We start from the raw sequence: 22,958 nt of genomic DNA, 5'->3' as shown, positions 1-22,958 counted from the left end.
CTTCTCCGTTACTCAAAATAGTAATGTGATTAAGAGCACAAGAGTGAAATCAGAACCAGAGAAACTGGTGATAACCTAATTAAAAGGACACCTGATCAATTTGTGAATCATGGCTCTTTCATTAACTATAGCTGGGTGCCCTTGGTCAAGTTTCTGTTTCCCTGAGCTTCAGTTCCCTCGTTTACAAAATGGAGATAATAGCTCATACCTCACAGGGTTGTCGAGAATGTTGTGTTAACTAACAGCAGTGGTAACAATAACTAATAATTACTGAAGAACTGTAACCCATGTTACTCCCAATGAAGCAGATATTCTTTTTAATCTTTATTTTATCAATCAGCAAGATGAGGCTCATACAGAGCCTCATAACCAAGGTCTGAAAACAAGAAAGTAGATGGATCTAAAATGCAAAGCCAGGCTTTGGACTCCATAACCTGTGGATTTAATGCACTGCCCAGCTTTGTGAGGACATTCAGGCCCTCTATCATCCCTGCCCATATTTTTCTTAGTTCTCTCCGACGGCACCTACTGGCCATGCCACCACACCCCGAATAGAATCCAATTCCTTGGAAAACGGTAGAATGGTACTCACCGTGGTGGTGAGCTTTCCTCCATTCTTCTGGACGTACTGGATGGAGTCATGGATCGTAGAAAAGAGACCAAGCAGTACATTCTCCATGTCATAGACTCTGTACATGCCGTTCACCAGTTCTTCCAGAGACAGGATGTATTCTCTCCAGTACTTGTCAATCTCCACCACACCTGCCATACAGCCCTGCATGACCACATTGCAGTAGCCGCCACATGGCTTCACCATCATCAGTCCCTGGCAGTAAGAGCAGTACCACATCCTCGTGAGCATTCGGCCACAGTCCTTACTGAACTTCAGGTGATCGGTTGTGTTGATCACTTCAATTCCAAGATTCAGGGCCTGGAGGAAGATCCTAGTGACTTGCAGTGACTTGGAAACCTGGGTCATAATAAGCTTGGGGAAATTCCCAAATACTTTCAGGTCACGCCTTGCCCCTCGGAGGCACTCATTGATGTCTAAGGTGGACTCTGGAAGGCCTGGGTTCATCAGCTGGGTATAGATGACTGGAAACAGGCTGTCAAACAATTCATTGACCATGTCGTCCACGTTGATGTCAGAACCCAGGATGTAGAGAGATACATCAGTGAAAAATTCACCCACAAAGTCAAAAGCTTGTGGGGTCAGGCTCGGATAGTTGTTCTTGAACATGGCATTGGTGTAGTTCTTGGCGTGGCGAACGACAATTTCAAAGGCCTCTGCAAAATAAGAGATATAGAAATGCCCACAAATTAAAGCATGAAAGTCCAGTATTTAATTGAACTTGAGATTTCTCTATCGCTGTGGTGATTAAGGTCCCATTTGCCTTAAATAATTGACTCGTGTTTACTTCTGGCAATTGCCTCTACTCCTGCAGTTGTTTGTTCCTATAAATCAATTTTCCTTTCTGAACATGAAGTCCAAACCTTGATGTGTACATAAATTCTTAAACACACAAATTATATTTCAAATGACGAAAGTCAGGATTCAGTTAACATTCTGGCCTCTCATAAAAATAGCGATTAAAAATTGGCTAAATGAGAGGTTCTTTTTCTCTCATTGATTTATTCAGTTAAAAAGAAATTGTATTTCAAGACATTTATTTCATTTTTAGACAAAGATAAATATTTGACAACCAACCATATACTATATAAACTCACATAACGATTCAAGCCTGTTCATCTCTGGAGGAAAGGCAAGTTCTTAGCCAAGAATAAAAGCTATCACCAATTTAATCATTTTGGTAGATAACTTTAAACGGAGCTATCTGACAGATTGCCAGACCTGAAAATGGAATTTATCCCCTAAACGGTATCAGGATGGAAAAAACAAGGCATGTACTTATCTATACATTTGATACTGAAAATAACACCTCTGCTATTTGCAAGCTGAACATCTGGAAGGATAATAGCTAAGCTTCCTTGGTAAGTTCGGCTTCCACATGGCTTGGAAGCCTTATCCACTCTACAGAGACTATGGGTTCAGGATTACATCTGCTGCCCCTAACCCTTGGCATAAGGCCTGATTCGTGTCACTGGTTTGAGAGAGAAGGTAATAATGTCACCATCCCATTTTCTCCAAACTGAAGCCCTCTAGACACAATTTATCCCAAATAATCAGAGTTCTGCATTTCTTATGAGGGAAAGAAAAACAACAATAACAGATTTTTCAAGAAATAAGACATAGTTTAAAAACAAAAATAATCAAGTTTCCCAAGACTTTTAAAATTAACTTAGCACTTTCATTTCCTTCCAAAGAACAGAGGTCCACAACAGATGTACCCCAAAATGATGCCATTTCAGGAGCCTTGAAAAATCAAATTATTACCATTTTCAGACTACCTAGGGAGACTGCATTCCAACTGTTCCTTGGGATCACTTAGCCAAACACCTCAGTCATCTGTGGCAGAAGTGAGCTCTAGGTTGTACCACCACCATCTGCCCCAGACCCCTCACAAAGTAGAACGCGCATACTAGAGTCTTCCCTTGGGTTTATGACCATGCCCAGAAATGTTGAGCAGATGCCAGAGCAATTCTACTGGGTTTCCAAGCCCACTTGAGAAAGTTAATCTTCATTTTCATCAATTGCTAAATGTTCATTTGTGATTTTTGTTGTTTAGAATATTAAGAACTTCTTGGAAAGCTTATCTATAACAATCTCTTCTTAACCTCATACACTATTCTCAATCCTTGAATCTAAACATTGAATGAATTGAAGAGATTTTCTAATGCAATCCAAAGGACCAGTCAATTAATTCTTCAAAATCATCAGAAATTTGAAGATTTAAAACTATTCATTAATTTTAGCTACCAATCCTCTATTAATACTAGACTCTGTGCTAGGTTCTAGGGGTATATAAGTGCTAAGTAGATGGGGATAAATAATATACTGTCCTTGTCTTGAAAGTATAAGGTATGTGTGTGCATGCTCAGTTGCTTCAGTTATGCTTGACTCTCTGCAACCCCATGGACTGTAGCCCACCAGGCTCCTCTGTCCGTGGGACTCTCCAGACAAGAATACTGGAGTGGGTAGCCATTCCTACTCCAGGGGATCTTTCCGACCCGGGGACTGAACTCTGCATTGGCAGGCAGATTCTTTACCACTAGCGCCACCTGTTGTTGTTCAGTCACTCAGTCGTGTCCAACTCTTTGTGACCCCATGGACTGTAGCACACCAGGCTCCCCTGTCCATCACCAACTCCTGGAGCTTGCTCAAACTCATGTCCATCAAGTCAGAGATGCCATCCAAACATCTCATCCTCTGTCGTCCCCTTCTCCTCCTGCCTTCAATCTTTCCAGCATCAAGGTCTTTACAAATGAGTCAGTTCTTCCCAACGGGTGGTCAAAGTATTGGAGCTTCAGCTTAAGCATCAGTCCTTTCAATGAATATTCAGGGTTGATTTCCTTCAGGATTGACCGATTGGATCTCCTTGCTGTCCAAGAGACTCTCAAGAGTCTTCTCCAATGCCACAGTTCAAAAGCATCAATGCTTCAATGCTCAGCCTTCTTTATGGTCCAGCTTTCACACCCATATATGACTACTGGTGGCTAGCACCACCTGGGAAGCCCTTAAATGCTATACCATATACCTTATAAGCGGGGCTTTCCTGGTAGCTCAGTGGTAAAGAATCCGCCTGCAATGCAGGAGTCACAGGAGAAAGGAAATGCAGCTTCGATCCCTGGGTTGGGAAGATCCCCTGAAGAAGGGGATGGCAACCCACTTGAGTATTCTTGTCTGGAGAATCCCATGGACAGAGAGCGTGGCAGGCTACAGTCAAGTCAGACATGACTGTAGCAACTGAAAAGGCATGCATAGCATTTACAAAGCATTTCCAAGTATATTACAATATCCACTTTTTACCACAATCTTCTGAGTTTGGTTTTGCAGTCCCCACTTTATAGATGATGAAACTGAGGCAAGCAGAATTTAAGCACTTTCCCACAGTCATGCAAAGCAGAAGTAGTCAACTCAAACTACTGTCTCCCAGCAATGGTTTCACTCTAGCTGTCCTCAGCCATATGGCCAAACACACACATTCTCAAAAGTCTTTGAAAGTCAAGTTCATTTTTAAGCTCATTATATTTCTATCGGCTTCTCCTCTCCGAATGGAAAAGTACTGGGAGAAATTGCAGCTAAAGCCAATTGTACTTTCACCTTTGTCTTGGGGCTGCATAAGGTCAGAGAAGGAAGACGGCTGCTGAGATGCTACCCTGTGGATCTCAGTCATTGAAGCTACCCTAAAATGAATTCTCTACAAGGCAAATTTCATCTTTGGCACAGTACATTTATTCTCTAATGTGCAAGATATATGACCGTGAAATTCCATACACTATATGCCATAACTGTTTTAAGTTTCTGTTACTAGCACTGCTGGATCAACAGGAAAAGAAAATTATAAAAGATCACGAACTCTTCTCCAGAAATAATAATAACAACACATATTGCAGGGGGAAAGGGCTAGGGGTTCATATGCAACCTCAAACTCACATGTGCTCCCTGCTCCAACTTTCACAGCTCAGAATCCACTTAGCACATCTCTGGGTTTTACCCAACCCCCTTACTTCTATATCACAGGACAACAGCCCAAACCATAACTACTCAAGCAAAGACTCCTTGGGGACGTAGAGGAACCAACACCAGGTGAAAAGTGACGCTCAGCTTGAAGTTGGCAACTTGAGGTTTCCTGAAATGAAGCCAAGAGCTAGAATTACTGCAAAAAATGTTCAGTCTACTGATTTTTTTTGGTCAGATAATAAGGTACACTTATGCTAGGGGAGGTTTTCCTCTGTCTCTTTCCTGGGAAAAAGTCAAGCATTATATCCAGGAAAAATTAGAACAATGTAAAATCAGAGATATTATGAAAAATTTGGCACCAAACAGAAAACATTCTATTTTTAACACTATATATAGAAAGACAGATGATACAGATAAAGACATCTGATAAATTAATACACATCCAAATATAGCAAGGTTTCTAGATTTACTAATACCCCTATCACTATCCTGGTCACCCATTTTGGACACATTTTCCTGTTACCAACTTCCTTCTTAAATTATGTTGCTCCAAAGGGGACACAACTTTCCAATATGGTTTGGTATGGAAAGTGTGCAATCAAACTATCACCTCTCTTTAAACGAATCGATAACTTGTCCCCTATTAACCCAGGACATATATCCTATCACCAGAGCAAAATGACTGTCCTTAGTACTTGGTGCAGATGTTTCTTTATTCAGACCCAGACCAACGGTCTTTTCAGTAGAAGACTGGACTTCTTTTTTTTTTTTAGTATAAATTTATTTAATTGGAGGTTAATTACTTTACAATATTGTATTGGTTTTGCCATACATCATTTGGAGAGAAGAATAAATAAACCATTGAGTTCCCTTCAAGGCCTTAAGAATAAAGCAGTCTTATAGAAAACACAAACAGAAATGAAGTATGCCTTTCATGGGCTTATCAGTATACTGGAAACGACCAAGGAAAGAACCAGGGAGCTTAAAGAAATGGTGATATAAACTTCCCAAATGAAAATATGGCGAGAAAAAAACAAGACACAAAAAGGAACATCCAAGAACTGTGGGAAAAATCAAAATCTGTAACATATGTATAATTGCAATTATAGAAAGAGAAGAAAGACAAAAGAGAGCAAAAGAAATATTTGAGGAAATGATACCAAAAATTTCACAAAATTCATAATAGATACCATCCACAGACCCATGAAACTCAGAGTTACAAGCAGGTTGAATACCAAAGTACCTGCTCTAAGGCATATCATATTCAAATGGTAAAAAATCAAAGACAAAGAGAAAATTTTCCAAGAAGCCAGAGGAAGAAAGAAAATCATCTTACCTATAAAGGAACAGGATAAGAATTATGTTGAACATCTCATCAGAAATCATCCAAGAAAGAAGAGAGTAAAAGGAAATATCTTGCATTGAAAGAAAAAACAACAAGCTAGAATTCTCTTTCCAGCAAAATTACCATCAAAAAGGAACACAAAAACCTTTCTCAGACAAACAAGAACGGAAGAAATTTTTCATCAGTAGACATGGCTTGCAAAAAAATGTAAAAAATATGTTTTTCTAGAAAAGTATATAAGCCAGAAAATCAGATCTAAATAAAGAAAGGAAGAGCATCAGAGAAGGAATATATATATATACATAAATATAAGGGCAAAATAAAACCTTTTCTTTTTTTAAAACAATGATTTAACATATAACTTTGTTCAAAGTAATAACAGCAATAACGTATCAGTGATTATAGTATATGGATAAGTAAAATGAATATTATAAGGCACTCGAACTACCAGTGAAGCAATTTAGTGTAGACTTGAAATTGGACTTAAAGTAGTTTAGAAAGCATATTGCAAACTTGACAGGAACCACTAAAAATTTTCAAAATGAAGCATAATCGAGATGGAATCATATATCTCAGGCTTCAGTTAAAGCCTGAGAAGGCAAAAAAAGAGAAGATTAAAAATAACCAAAACAAATAATATGTGCAATAAACAAAAAGCATTTATAAATGATGAATATTAACACATTACCTCACTAATCACTTTAAATGTGAATGGTTTAAATACAAAAAGTAAAAGATAGAGATGATCAGAATAAACATAAAAATAAAACCCAACTGTAGATTATCTAAGGTAACACATCTTCAATATAAAGATACAGATAAAGGGATGAAGAAAGACATATCATACTAACACCAGATAGAAAAAACTGGAATAGCCAAATTAGTTTCAGAGCACACTTTGGAAGAAGGAATATTATCAGGAATAAAAAAGGGTGTCACATAATCTGAAGGGTCAATTCTCCAAAAAGACGTAATTCTTATATATACAAACCCACAATTACAGTTGGAGACATCAGCACCCATCTATCAATACCTAATAAATCCATCATGCAGAAACTGACTAAAGACATGGTTGAACTGATTAGCATCATCAATGAACTAGATCTAATTGACACTTATAGGGTAATCCATCCATCAACAGCAGAATATACATTCTCAGGCTTATGTGTAACATTCAGCAAAACAGACTGTAACACTTGGCCATAAAATACACCTTAACAAATTTAAAAGCTCAGAAATCATACAAATAATGTTCTTAGCCCACTCAATGAATTTAAATTACAAGTCAATAACAGAAAGGTAAGACAATATCCAATCCTCTGCAAAGTAAACAACACATTTCAGTACAACATATGGGACAAAAAATGTCTTAAGAGAAATTTTTTTAAATGTTTAACTAAATGAAAATGACCATTAAACTTACTGAAATTTGTGTTATGTAGCAAAGGCAGTGTTTAGAGGGAAATTTGTAGCATTGAATGCTTATATTAGAAAAGGAAAAAAGATCTCAGATCAATAAATTTAAGATTTCACCAAACAAAACTAGAGAATTAAGAGCAATATAAACCTAAAGCAAGTAAAAGAATACAAATTATAAAAAATTAGGGCAAAATTCAGTGAAACTGAAAATAAATATCAATAGATAAATCCAACGAAACAAAAAGCTAGTTCTTTGAAAAGATAAAATTTTAAAATATCTGGCCAGGCTAATCAAGAAGAAAACAAAAGATACAATTTATTAATATTAGAAATGAAAGAGGGGTCATTATTAATAATTATATGGATATTAATAGGATAATATATGAATATTATGAACAACTCTATGTCCCACGACTTGGTGCACTTGATAAAATGCACCACCAATTGCTTAAAAGACAAAAGGCACCAAAACTTACAAAATGACAAATAGGCAAACTGAATTATTCTCTGTTCATCAGAGAAATTAAGTAATCAATTAATAAACTTCCAAAAGCAATGCAGGTCCAGATGGTTTCGCAGGTGAATTCTATCAAACATTTAAGGAAGAAAGAATACCAACTCTACACAATCTCTTCCAGGAAATACAAGCAGAGAGAACATTTCCTAATTCATTCTGTAAGACCATCATTACCCTAAAACCAAAACCAGATAAAGGCATTATAAGAAAGGAAAGATAGATACCAATATTTCTCACAAATATAAATACAAAAACCCACAATAAAATATTAGTAAATCAGTTCATATAATCCATCATATTAAAGGGCTATAAAAAATTGTACCAATAGGTACAGAAAAAACATTTACCAAAATCCAACACCATTCATGATAAAAACTTTCAGTTAACTAGAAATAGAGGGGAAATTTCTCTACCTGATAAAGTAATTTACAGCTAATATCATACTTAATGGTGAGGAATTAGAGGCTTGCTCCCTAACTTAAGATAAGGGAACAAGGCAAGGATGTCCCTTTTAGTGCTTCTATTTAATATCATATTTAAAGTCCTACCTGACACATTAAGACCGGAGAAGGCAATGGCAACCCACTCCAGTACTCTCGCCTGGAAAATCCCATGGGCGGAGGAGCCTGGTAGGCTGCAGTCCATGGGGTTGCGAAGAGTCGGAAATGACTGAGGGACTTCACTTTCACTTTTCACTTTCATGCATTGGAGAAGGAAATGGCAACCCACTCCAGTGTTCTTGCCTGGAGAATCCCAGGGACGGGAGCCTGGTGGGCTGCCGTCTATGGGGTTGCACAGAGTCAGACACGACTGAAGCGACTTAGCATCAGCAGCAGCAACACATTAAGACAAGATAAAGAAATGAAAGATACACAGATTGGAAAGGAAAAATAAAGCTGTCTTTGTTCAAAAATGACATGCTTGTCTATATAGATCATCACAAAGAATTGATGTAAAACTCCGCTTGAATTAATAATCTTATATAGCACGGTTGCAGGATACAAAGTTAATATACAGAAGTCAATTGTTTTCTATACACCAACAATGATGAACTGGTATTTCAAATGGGAAATACAATATCATTTACATTAGCATCCCCAATGGAAAGCTTAGATACAATTTTAATAAAATATGTATAAGAATAAGTGGAGAGATATTCTCTGTTCATGAATAGAAAGGCTCAATATTATTATGAAGTAAATTCTTCCAAACATGGTCTATACATTCCATGGAAGACCAGTCAAAATCCTTGCAGGTTATTTTGTGGATAACAATACTAAAATTTGTATGGAAAGGCAAAAGACCCAGAATAGACATCACAACACTGAAGAATTACAAAACCACAGGACTAGGACACCCAAGTTCAAGAATTTCTATAGGTTATTATAAGATAATGGCTATATTTCCCTGTGCTATACAGTATATCCTTGTTCCTTATCTACTTTATATATAGTACTTGGTGTCTATGAATCCCATACCCCTAATTTGTACTGTGTCCCTTCCCTCTACCCTTTGGTAATAATTTATAATGGAGTATAATCTGAAAAAAAAAACTGAATCACTGTGTTCTACACCTGAAAGTAATACAATATTGAAAATTTTAAAAAGAACTACTAGACAATCAAATTGTTAATTATTGTTTTCTCAGAGTGCCTATATCTACAATCAGATAAATGAGAAACACTGAGACCAAAATAAATTTTCAAAGAGGGAAAAGAAATTCTTATAAAGTTACAGTAATCAAGATGGCATAAAGCGCAAGTGTTAGTCACGCAGTAGTGTCTGACTCTTTGCAACCCCATGGACTGTAGCCTGCCAGACTCCTCTGTCCATGGAATTCTCCAGGCAAGAATACTGGTTGGGTTGCCATGCCTTCCTCCAGGGAGCTTCCCAACGCAGAGCTTGAACCTGGGTCTCTTCTGTCTCCTGCATTGCAGGCAGATTCTTCACTGTCTGAGCCACCAGGGAAGCCCCCAAGACAACAGAGTGTTAGCAAAAGAATAAAGAAATAGATCAATGGAACTGAACACAAAACCTCGAAATAGACTGACAAAAAGAAGAAAGGCAATTCAATGAAAAAAGATAGTCTTCTCAACAAATAGTTCTGAAACAAGACACTTACATGCAAAGAAATAAATCTTAGATACAGACCTTACACTCTTCATAAAAATTAACTCAAAAAGGACTGTAGACCTAAATATAAATTATAAAACTTGTAGATGGTAACATGGGAAAAGATCTTGATTATTCTGAATTTAGCAATAAGGTTTTAGATAGACTATCAAAAGTACAATACATGAAATAAACGATTGATAAGCTGGAATTTATTAAAATTTAGAACATTTGTTTTGTTAAAAGAATAAAGAAACAAACATCTGTTAGGAGAATGGAAAAACAAAGCACAGCCTGTGAGAAAATATTTGCAAAATATAAAAGAACTGTTAAAATTTAACAATAAAAAACAAACAATTCATTTAAAAATGGACAAAAGATCTGAACAAACATCTCATCAGTGAAAATATGTAGATGGCAAATAACCATAAGAAAATATGCTCAATGTCTTATGCCATTAGGGAATTTCAAACTAAGCCAACAATGAGATACCAATACACAGCTATTAGAACGGCTAAAATCCTTAACACTGACAATACCAAATGCTGACAAAGAGGCAGCACAACACTGCTGATGGGAATGCAAAGTAGCAAAGTCACTCGAGAAGGCAGTTTGGCAGTTTATTATAAATAAAATTATGACCCAGCAATTGTGCTCCTAGATATTTGTTGGATCAAATTGAAAACAAGTTCACACAAAAAGCTATGCATGACTGTTTATAGAGTCTTTATTTATAATCAACTAGAAACAAGCAAGATGCCCTTCAAAGGATAAACAGTGGTATATCCACACAATGGAATACTATTTAGCAATAAAAAGAAATGAGCTATCAAGCCACAAAGAGACTTGGAAGAGTCTTAGATCATTTATTGCTAAGTAAAACAAGCCAGTTTTAACAAGTTGTATACTATATGATTCCAACTATTTGCCATTCTGGAAAAGGCAAAACTATTGGGAAACAACGATCAGTGACCAGGGATTTGAGCATGGTGGAGAGGCAGGGAGAAAGAGTAAACAGGTGAAGCACAAATATTATTAGGATGGTAACAGAGTTCTGTATCATATACTAATAGAGGATACAAGACATAATGCATTTGTTAAAACCCACAGAACTGTGAAACAGTCCATTTTAAAGTAAACTATGGACTTCAGTAAATAATAATATCAATACTCAATCACTAATTACAAGAAATATAACATATTAATGCTAATAATATTAATAATAGAGGAAACTGTGTGCAAGGAAATGGAAGCAAATAGGACTTCTGTATTATCTGCTTGACTTTTGCTTAAATGTAGAACTGTTCTTTAAAAAAGTCTAATTTTTCTTTTCTTTTTTTTTTTTACAGTCTAATTTTTCAAATGAGAAAAACTGAACCTTGGAAATTAGTACTTGATGGAACTAGAGACTAGAACCACTGAAAAGTGTTAACTCACTCCCTCTGCTCAATCTGCTTTGACATTTCTTTCAAGAGTTAGGGAGTTTTACCATACAAATAGATGTCATATGGCATCAATGTAATTTTAATTGGAAAAACCACTGGAAAAAGTTAATGGACCAAAATACCCAAATAGGTAACACATGTCAACGCTACTTTTGAATATTGAATGATTTTTTTAAAAAAATCAACCACATAAAAATACAAGTTTAGGTGGTAAGAAAGCCTCCCACATTTTTCACAGTAGTTAATATAGAGGATACTAGAAGTTCTACTGCAATTTCTATTGAACTTTTCTGGAATTTTATGTTCCACATTAATTTAGATAGAATTGACAAGCTTAGAAATAAGTTGCTATTACACAGGAACCATTGGCTGGTGCAGGTCTATGACCAGACTGTAAATGTATGCAGGTTTGCATTCTAAGTCTCACATGCTAGACTTCCAAATATCAATACAAAGTACATGAACTGGAAATAAAGAAATAAATGAAAGAAAACATGAAGGAAACATTTTTTAAGCACTATTATATATATCATTTCATAGATAGATGCATAGATAAATACATAGATAGACACGATGAATTTTCCCCCAAAGACTATTCCAGACCAGAGAAGACAATTAAAATGATTCACCCAAAGGATCTCCAGAAACAAAAATGAATATCCATAGCTACTAGGAAATTTATGACTCTTGCAACAGTTGACCACCTTTTGCCCCATTAGCCCAATTAGTTCTTATTCTTCACCCTCCATTAGCTTTTCTGAAAAACTACTTTGTTTTAACCTTCTGTACATTCTGATTCATGTCGTCAATCATTTTTCTCTCTTCATATATGTTGGTTGAAAGCATAGACCAAATTTGTGGTCTACCTCTATCAAGCATAGTAAACTTCATGTCATGCATTTTGCGTCACAACCCTAGTCCTCGTTCCATCTTACTTCCCTACCTGTATTTTTCCCTTTGCCTAATTGTTCCCATGTATTTTAGTTGCACTGGATCTTGCTTTTACTATGTGCCCCTTTGTAGAGTACTTTAAACTCTCTTCAGGAGAAGGTAGGATATAAATAAATAGGTAGGTAGATAAATAAGGAGAAGGAGAAAAAGAGCAGCTATACCTACTACTTCAAGATAAAATATTATTTCAACAATGTATTCTCATGAGTTTTAGTTTTAGTAGCAATGATAGAAATGTTTGTATTCATAAATGCCAGACACTTCCCAGGGGCTCATTAGCAGCCCAACACTGTCTTCCCTTACAGTTGTCAGGGCCAGAGATGCAATCTGCATACATGATCCTTTCAAAACCTTTTATCTTTCTGCCCTTCTATTATATATTAAAACATTGGTCAAGTATATATAACAATGTTAAAACTGGGTAGGCATGAACAAGGCTGACTTCACCATGGCTTGGAATATGTCTGTTTTCACATTGGATTAAGGAACAAGCCACCCTTGAGAAATCAAGAAAGTGGCTTAACAGTAGAATATAAGGGAATTCCAGATGTTGACTTTAATTTCTCCTGGAACTCATTTACTGTGGATACACTAAGAATAACTCTGATTCTTACGTGATAATCTTGTAGTCCAGCATTTTTCATGCTAGACCATACCTTGCCCGTCATCTTGGTGAGTAAGTTCTAAGACACAAGTTTTAGTCTTTTTCTCATTTTCTGTCTCCCAGGCTTTCACTTGAAGAAGCCAATCCTTGATTAATTAGGAAATATTCTTACATATTCAAGGTTGCCATGGCTAATAAATGACTCCTACAAAAAGAGGCCTCAGGGTCACGTTCTTAGATCTTGTAGTTTACTCTTTACAACAGAAAGTCTGAGAGTATCCAAGGAAGTCAAGTTTTGTATGTAGTTCCTCCCAGAATCCACAATTACTTTATTAAAGTCCCCAGAGCTCACCAAATCATTCTACTTAACTAAAATATTTTAGTAAAAATAAAAGTTCCCCCCCATCAAAGAGTTTATGGGACATGGATTGCTCCAAACAGTCACAAGAATGGCTTATGTCTTAGCCAAACAAAAAAAATCATTAAGACATTCTAGGTTTGGTTATTATCTTCTCAGCTTGTGAAATTTTATTTTTGTGACAAAGAGATTCAAGGGATTATATCTTATAGAGTACCTGAAGAACTAGGGATGGAGGTTCATCACACTGTACAGAAGACAGTAATTCAAGACCATCCCCAAGAAAAAGAAATGTAAAAAGGCAAAATGGTTCTCCGAGGAGGCCTTACAAATAGCTGAGAAAAGAAAAGATGCAAAAGGCAAAGGAGAACAGGAAAGATACACCCATTTTAATGCAGATTTCCAAAGAATAGCAAGGAGAGATAAGAAAGCCTTCCTCAGTGATCAATGCAAAGAAATAGAGGAAGACAACAGAATGGGAAAGATTAGAGATCTCTTAAAGAAAATTAGAGATACCAAGGGAACATTTCATGCAAAGATGGGCTCAAGAAAGGACAGAAACCGTATGGACCTAACAGAAGCAGAAGATGTTAAGAAGATGTGGCAAGAATACACAGAACTATACAAAAAAAATCTTAATGACCCAGATAACCACGATGGTGTGATCACTCACCTAGAGCCAGACATCCTGGAATGTAAAGTCATGTGGGCCTTAGGAAGCATCACTATGAACAAAGTTAGTGGAGGTGATGGAATTCCAGTTCAGCTATTTCAAATCCTAAAAGATGATGCTGTGAAAGTGCTGCACTCAATATGCCAGCAAATTTGGAAAACTCAGCAGTGGCCACAGGACTGGAAAAGGTCAATTTTCATTCCAATCCTAAAGAAAGGCAATGCCAAAGAATGTTCAAACTACCAGACAACTGCACTCATCTCACACACTAGCAAAGTAATGTTCAAAATTCTCCAAGCCAGGCTTCAACAGTACGTGAATCGTGAGCTTCCAGATGTACAAGCTGGATTTAGAAAAAGCAGAGGAACCAGAGATCAGATTGCCAACATCCGCTGGATCACAGAAAGAACAAGAGAGTTCCAGAAAACCATCTACTTCTGCTTTATTGACTACGCCAAAGCCTCTGACTGGATCACAACAAACTGGAAAATTCTTAAAAAGATGGGAATACCAGACCACCTGACCTGCTTCCCGAGAAATCTGTATGCAGGTCAAGAAGCAACAGTTAGAACTGGACATGGAACAATAGACTGGTTCCAAATCGGGAAAGGAGTACGTCAAGGCTGTATATTGTCACCCTGCTTATTTAACTTATATGCAGAGTACATCATGAGAAATGCTGCGCTGGAAGAAACACAAGCTGGAATCAAGATTGCTGGGAGAAATATCAATAACCTCAGATATGCAGATGACACCACCCTTATGGTAGAAGCGAAGAAGAACTAAACAGCCTCTTGATGAAAGTGAAAGAAGGGAGTGAAAAAGTTGGCTTAAAACTCAACATTCAGAAAACTAAGATCATGACATTCTGTCTCGACACTTCATGGCAAATAGGTGTGGAAACAGTGGAAACAGTGACAGACCTTATTTATTTTGGCTCCAAATTGTAGATGGTGACTGCAGCCATAAACATAAAAGACGCTTACTCCTTGGGAGAAAAGTTATGACCAACCTAGACAGCATATTAAAAAGGAGAGACATTACTTTGCCAACAAAGGTCCATCTAGTCAAAGCTATGGTTTTTCCAGTAGTCATGTATGGATGTGAGAGTTGGACTATAAAGAAAGCTGAGCACTGAAGAACTGATGCTTTTGAACTGTGGTGTTGGAGAAGACTCTTGAGAGTCCCTTGGGCTGCAAGGAGATCCAACCAGTCCATCCTAAAGGAAATCAGTCCTGAATATTCATTGGAAGGACTGATGTTGAAGCTGAAACTCCAATACTTTGGCCACCTGATGTGAAGAATCGACTCATTTGAAAAGACCCTGATGCTGGGAAAGACTGAAAGCTGGAGGAGAAGGGGACGACAGAGGATGAGATGGTTGGATGGTATCACCAACGCGATGGACATGAGTTTGAGTAAGCTCCAGGAGTTGGTAATGGATAGGGAGGCCTGGTGTGCTGTAGTCCATGGGGTTGCAAAGAGTTGGACATGACTGAGTGACTGAACTGAACCATAATTCCATGAATCAAGGATAAAGAATTTCTGAACTTCCTACTGTTACTAACCATACATGAGGAAAATAAAACGTCTTTTATGGAACTACTGAATGAAAGATTTTGCTGAATAAAGAGGGAATAGCTTCACTTAAAAGTTTCAATGCAAATATTCTGGTAGTACCTTTATCTAATAAAAACATATTTCTTTTCAATATACCATTATATATTGAAAAGAAAGAGCACAACAAGGGGATTTTTCTGTTGATATTAGGACAATTAATGTATTTGTCTGATACAGTCTCACTCTTGTTTGCTCTTCTTTCCTCCTTTAACCACTTAGACACTAAATGAGTAACCTAAGAAAAGTTAATTGTCAGTAGTCTATGCAACAAGAGTTCTGTCTGTAACCTGTTATTAGGAATTTCCGTAGCACTTTATATTGCTCCAAGTGCTTCACAGCCAACACTTTAGTGACTATTAAAGAAACAGACTCCTCTTCCACATGGTTACTAGAAGATGCAGTTCCAACCTCCTTCCTCTCACACTAATGAGAAGTACCAAGTTTGAGTTGGTTTAAATTTATTCACACACTCTGCCAAGGTCTTCTTCACTCATGCACTCAACAAGTATTCACAGAGCACTCTTTATAACAACTTTTCACTTTTTACACATATAGAGCCTAAAGGCTACAGTCTACTCTCAAATGAAAGATAAGATAGATCTGAGATAGCAGTTTCCAAGCCTCAGACTTAGGCTATGGCTTTTCCTGCTGAGCTATAACATAGTCTCTAAAGATATGTGTCTGAACCAAATTTCAACTTGTTTGAAACCTAAATTATCACAGGCCTCTGACATTATGTGAAGTCAACAACAATAACCACTTGCTAGAAAACTATTTAAAGACCATTTCCAAGGCATCTTACCTCTCTCATTAGATCAACTTCACTTGTATAAAATTACATTTTTTTCCACTTAACATTTACTGAATGTACACTATCTGCTGTACTGTGAATATACCAAGTTAAACAGAGTCCTTATGCCCTAGAGGCTTGCAGCAGCCAGCTGTGATAAAATACTGGCTGGCCTATTTTCTTTGAAAAGCATAAAATACCTTATAGATATGAAAGTAATTTTTGTTCCAAGAATACTATAGCTTAAATACACATAGTATACCGGGCAACACAATCACCATAACTGAAGTGTTTCATGCCCTTCCAGAGTTTTAATGTTTGTGTTCTCATTGAATTCTCCTCCTTCTCTATCATGGAAAGTGAATGTGCATGCGTGTGTGTGTATCTGTGTTTGTCTGTGTGTGTGCCCACACTCAAGTATGCAAAGCGTAGTGAAGGGAACTATTATTAGCCCACTTTCACAGCTGAGATAACTGAAACTATGATTGGCCATAAGTCATAGTTATGCAGCAGTTGTTGACAGCAACGAAACACAGGACTCCTGACTGTGCAATGTTTTTTTGCCATTATTACCATCTCCTTCCAAGGAAACTATTGCATAGCACTTAAAGATTAGTTTTCTGTGTAGTAAGAGCGAGCATCTTCTTACTATATACTTTGAAAAACATAAGATACCTCATAGATATGAAACACTGCAGTGTTTCACGTATTATCAGAACCCCCCTATGGTGGCTCAGAGGTTAAAGCATCTGCCTGCAATGCAGGAGACCCAGGTTCGATCCCTGGGTTGGGAAAATCCCCTGGAGAAGGCAATGGCAACCCACTCCAGTACTCTTGCCTGGAAAATCCCATGGATGGAGGAGCCTGGTGGGCTGCAGTCCATGGGGTCGCTAAGGGTCGGACAGGACTGAGCGACTTCACTTCATTTGCCTATGAGGTGAGTATACTATTATCTCCATTTTAAAAATGAGAAAACTGAGGCACAGAGAGGTTAAGTAACTTACCACAAAGGATATACAGTCAGTAAGTAGAAAAGCCAAGGTTTGAATTCAAGCACTTTGACTCCAAAGCTTACACAGTAAAACACTATGCAATAATTCCTTGAGGTGTGAGTAGCTTGCTTTACCTTTTTTTCCCCCCGTGGTTCAACACCAAAAAAGTATTTCAGCTGTTTGGCTATACTGGGTTTCCAGGATATCTCAGGAAAGCAACTTCATAACTTGGGTAGGATGTGAGAACAAGGCAAAAGCCTGAATGATTCCAACTACTTACAGAGAACAAAAATTCCCCAGAAACACATAGCCTGCAGTGCCTTATAGCCACAAAGAAATGGAAATTATAAGAAAATAAGAGAAAAAGGTCAATACTATGCATTTCCTTGGGATTACTGATACGGGTATGAAATCTCAGAGCTCTCAGCTCTAATCATAAAACTATGGTATTTAACTGAAAAGCTAGCCTTTGCAAAAAGGCCAGGCCCTCCCTTGAGCCCACAGTTCCTTCAAAGTGCTACTGGCAGAGACAGGATTCAAGGGCCAGGATCTTGACAGTTTCTTGGGAATCAGCGTCCTGCAGGACACTCCAGGTCAGGCAACACAGGGAAGGTGAGGGCTGGCTTGATAAACTCAGGGGGAGAAAGCTGCTCGGGCGAACTCAATGGGCTCTGGGAGTGACCAAAGACTTGGCAGGAAAGTCAGAATCACCACTATGACTTCAGCTGAATTCAAAGGCAGGGAGGAAGGCAAGGAACGCCAGCAAAAGTCAACCACGTGGCTTTCCCCTGAGCTTGTTTAAAGGAGGGAATATTTCACTTTAGCAAGCTGCTATTATATTCTATAAACTTTATAAAATGCTTTTTGCCTCCACATTAGAACTGACTCACACTGTGTGCGCATCTGGTATGTGTCTGTGTAAAAGAATGGGGTAGGAAAAGCAGTGGGACTATAGGATTAAGGTTAGAACCTGACCAAAAAAAAGCCAGCGGGTGGAAAAAATACAGAATATCTGAAGACGTCCCTGGTGAAGCTGGGCAAGGTAGTCTATGTTTCCCTCAGATTCTCAAGGACGTCAAGGCACTGGAGAAATCACTATGATTTGCAATTATGACTTGACTGCGGGAGGGTTTGATAAATGCTGGATGCGTCTCCAGAAGTCAAAAAATGTTTACATGCAAAAAGGGAAGTGTTTTGCAATTTACTTAGCAGCAAAGAACTAAAGGAAATAATTCTTCCTTCAGGAAAAAGTTGAGAGTAAGTCAATGTGACTCCATGGACATTCTCATGAATCACTTTTCTTTCTTCTAAAAATAGATGTTTGATAATCTCTTTTTTGACATTACCTTTCTTTTGTTTAACAAGAAAATTATTGTTATGTATCCAAAAATACATGTGAACCTATCTGAGTACTGCCTGTGATTTCTTTCCTCTTCCAGACCTCCTCCTCTCCACCTTAATCTTTGGATAAAGAACCAGTTCTAGTGACCTCTAAAATGGTGAAATGCAGTAAGGAAAAAAAACCACTACAGTATCAGTAGGATCTATGAAGCAGGTCATCTAATCTCTCTCAGTTCAATTCAGTCACTCAGTCGTGTCCGACTCTTTGCGACCCCACGGACTGCAGCACGCCAGGCTTCCCTGTCCATCACCAGCTCCCAGAGCCCACTCAAACTCATGTCCATCGCATCGGTGATGCCATCCAACCATCCCCTCCTCCATCATCTCTCTGCTGCTGCTGCGTCGCTTTAGTCGTGTCCGACTCTGTGCGACCCCATAGACAGCAGCCCACCAGGCTTCCCGTCCCTGGGATTCTCCAGGCAAGAACTCTGGAGTGGGTTGCCATTTCCTTCTCCAATGCATGAAAGTGAAAAGTGAAAGTGAAGTTGCTCAGTTGTGTCCGACTCTAGCAACCCCACGGACTGCAGCCCACCAGGCTCCTCCGTCCGTGGGATTTTCTAGGCAAAACTACTGGAGTGGGGTGCCATTGCCTTCTCCACATCATCTCTCTAGGCATGCATAAACTATTAATCAGTACCTATTCACACCAAATGAGCTAAATTTTGAGGCTTGACTGCTACCTGAATTCTGGTCTGTAGCAGTTATTGAGGGCTTTGGCAACTATCTGAAGAGGCGAAACTTCTAGTACATATTCTAAGAAATTAGTTACAGAAACATCTTTTATTAAACACACAATTATATTTGTTTTTAAAGGGCACATTTCTTTAAGATATATGAAGGGCATGCTGAATGCCATGCATGCAAGAAGAGTATACCACCGTCCTTCCACAGAAGTGTGACATCACCAGCCACGAGGGCTGTCAGTGTCCTACTGTTGAACAATGTTAATGACTAAGGACGAGGTGACCTAATGGAATCTGACATTCCAAACAATCTTGAACAGCCAATAATCTTAACAAAATGGCCTTAACGGGGAGTTATAAAAATGGAGAGCTGGTGACTGAAGTAATCCTAGAATTACAACCTGGAAGAAGAAAAGTACCCTCTCAGAAAGACAAGCAGCCATTCCCACAAACATAAATGTTTGATTCAGCTTCCCATTTCGTGTTGTCTGAGTACCTCTGGCAACCATCATATGCAATAATATTAAAATCAGTGAGGGAATCCCAGGTCCTGAGTGAGAAAATAGGAAACAAGCCACTCAGAGGTACCTCAGTTACTTACAGCATCCCAGACATGGGCCACCTTGACTGGCCATTTGTCCATGAGCTTCCAGCAAACTGCAGGTCTTTATTTAAAGAAGATCCAACCTCATGATTTTAGAAATGTCTTTGGAAAACTCCTCTGGCAGCCTTTGCCAATCCCTCCCCCCTTTTCCAGATAAGGGGGTGGGGGGCTGAGCACAGGCGCCTCCTCACAGCAGGATGATTTTCTTTTATATTCTAGGAGTGTCATCCAGGCCACAGTGAATTTCCTTCCTTTTAACTCTTCTATTCCTAAACCTCCACAAACTCAACCTAATTTTTAAATCTAGGAGGGAATAGGGAAAAGGACTGAATCAAGATAGTTCCATGGGGTAGATGGACAGGGGGCAATATAAACAAATATCAAGGCTCAAGCCCCAAGAAGGGAACATCTGCGCAAAAGGAAATCCAGTTGTTGGCCAGGCAGCACCACTTAGGTTTGCTTCTGGAACACTGACATTTTCTGGATTCAAAGAAAATAGTGCCTAAATCACTAAAAGGCCTGGGCACTATTTAAAAATAATGCATGGAGTGGTCTGATGTCTTAAGTGGCTTCCTGCCAGAAGGACCTTTGCCACAGTGCTACATTCAAGAGAGCTGATTTTAAATGGACATTTGAAAACTGGTCCATTACTGTAACTTGGCAACATGCCTGGAAAAAGCTGATCTTGTGATTGGGCATTTTAAAGACAATCTCTAAAATATAAGCCACAGTCACTTTCTCTAATGAGACCTTCTGATCCTGTTGCTTAGCACTTCCCTTAATCATGCTTGGGGCTCCCCTTGCAGGACTGCAGGCAGCCCCGATGCCACTGCAAAGGAAGAAACAGCACAATTGCACTGTGTCCTCCTCCACTGACCTAACTGTCCTCAACTGAGCTATAAATTCCAGCTTGCTCTCCAAAGAAGACATACAGATGGCTAATAAACAGGAAAAGATGCTCAACATCGCTCATGATTAGTGAAATGCAAATCAAAACTACAATGAGATATCACCTCGCACCGGGCAGAATGGCTATCATCAAAAAATCCACAGACAATAAATGTTGGAGAGGATATGGAGAAAAGGGAACCCTCTTGCACTGTTGGTGGGAATGTAAACTGATACAGCCACTATGGAAGACAGTGTGGACATTCCTTAAAAAACTAGGAATAAAACTATCATATGACCCAGCAATCCCAGTACTAGGCATATATTCCAAGGAGACCAAAATTGAAAAAGACACATGTACGCCAATGTTCATTGCAGCTCTATTTACAATAGCTAGGACATGGAAGCAACCTAGATGTCCATCAACAGATGAATGGATAAAGAGGCTGTGGTACCTATACACAATGGATTATGACTCAGCCATAAAAAGGAACACATTTGAGTCAATCCTAATGAGGTGGATAAACCTAGAGCCTATTATACAGAGTGAAGTAAGTCAGAAAGAGAAAAACAAATATCATATATTAACATATATATGGAATCTAGAAAGATGGTAACGATGAATGTACGTGCAGGGCAGCAATGGATATGCAGACACAAGAGAACAGACTTATGGTCAGTGGGAGGGGAGAGGAAGGAGAGGGTGAGATGAATGGAGAGAGGAGCATGGAAGCATATACACTACCATATGGAGAATAGGTAGCCAACGGGAGTTTGCTGTATGACTCAGAGAATGCAAACCAGAGCTCTATAACAACTAGAGGGGTGGGAAAAGCTGGGAGGTGGGAGGGAGGTTCAAGAGGGAGGGGACATATGTATACCGATGGTTGATTCATGTTAATGTATGGCAGAAACCAACAAAATATTGTAAAGCAATTATCCTTCAATTATAAATAAATAATTTTTAAAATTTCATCTCATGGGGTCTAGAACCCTGGAGCTGACAGCACTGAAAATTCTCTGTTTTAAGAAGGAAAGTTGAGGGGAAGTTCCTAAAACATTAGTGTTCCCGATTGAGCCATGTACCACAAAAGGACGAATTACAATTCAATGTTCTCATTTTCCAAAATCTGCCTGTGGAAATCACCAAGGTCAATGACTCTGGTCCAAAATGACTGAAACCAAAGTAGAGAAGTGAACTCTTTTCTAGTCTTCCCTAGGCTCTCAGTTCTTTTAGCAGGGAAAGGGTAAGGAAATAGAAGTGCGCTGTGGTCCTGGCATACCACGACATCAAAGGTTCACTGGAATAGTAGTGTGAATGATGCTCAAATTGTCCCTGTGATAGACCCATTATGAGGCTGCCCTATTGCTGTGCTATATGTTTAGGCTTTTCAGGACTTTTTGGATCTGAGTTTTTACTGTGGAACAAGTGACCAGTACTCATGCTGACAAATTATAAGATGCCCCTTTCCGCCGTGATCTTTTCCTCCTCCACTACTGAATTTTCAGTTTTCTTTCTATGGGCCTCTCAAAAACACCAAGTGGAGGTCAACAAATGCGGCCACAGAAGGAAAAAACAAAAGTTTATCTGCCATTTCTCAATACTCCTTAGACTACAAGTACAATGATATTGGTACTTCTGAGGTGGCTCAGAGCTAAAGAAGCTGCCCGCCAAAGTAGGAGATGCGGGTTTGATCCATGGGTTGGGAAGATCCCCTGGAAGAGGAAATGGCAACCCACTCCAGTATTCTTGCCTGGGACATCCCATGGACAGAGGAGCCTGGCGGGCTACAGTCCATAGGGTCGCAAAGAGTCAGACACAACACGGTGATTAAACAACAACGATATACAGTACTTTTTTTTTTTAAGCTAAGAGGTTTTGTGGGTCAGCTCATACACTGGCTTACCAACTTGTTTCCACAAAATGCGTTAGGCCAGATGAGAATGTTAATTCATCTGAGCAGCCATTTGTCA

The 22,958-nt window shown here is 38.6% G+C and overlaps 1 protein-coding gene across 1 annotated transcript in view; it reads right to left on the bottom strand.

The window, feature by feature from the left end:
• Positions 1-22,958, bottom strand: part of GPC3 (glypican 3) — a 463,539-nt gene that overhangs the window by 218,172 nt on the left and 222,409 nt on the right. Inside the window, exon 3 of the mRNA XM_027534191.1 lies at positions 593-1,287. Coding sequence (XP_027389992.1) covers positions 593-1,287 — 695 coding nt within the window. The remainder of the gene's footprint in view (positions 1-592; positions 1,288-22,958) is intronic.

This window comes from Bos indicus x Bos taurus, chromosome X (assembly GCF_003369695.1).
Source record: "Bos indicus x Bos taurus breed Angus x Brahman F1 hybrid chromosome X, Bos_hybrid_MaternalHap_v2.0, whole genome shotgun sequence".
Lineage (NCBI taxonomy): Eukaryota > Metazoa > Chordata > Mammalia > Artiodactyla > Bovidae > Bos > Bos indicus x Bos taurus.
The sequence above is the reverse complement of the archived record's forward strand: the minus strand, read 5'-3'. Positions and strand labels throughout refer to the sequence as shown.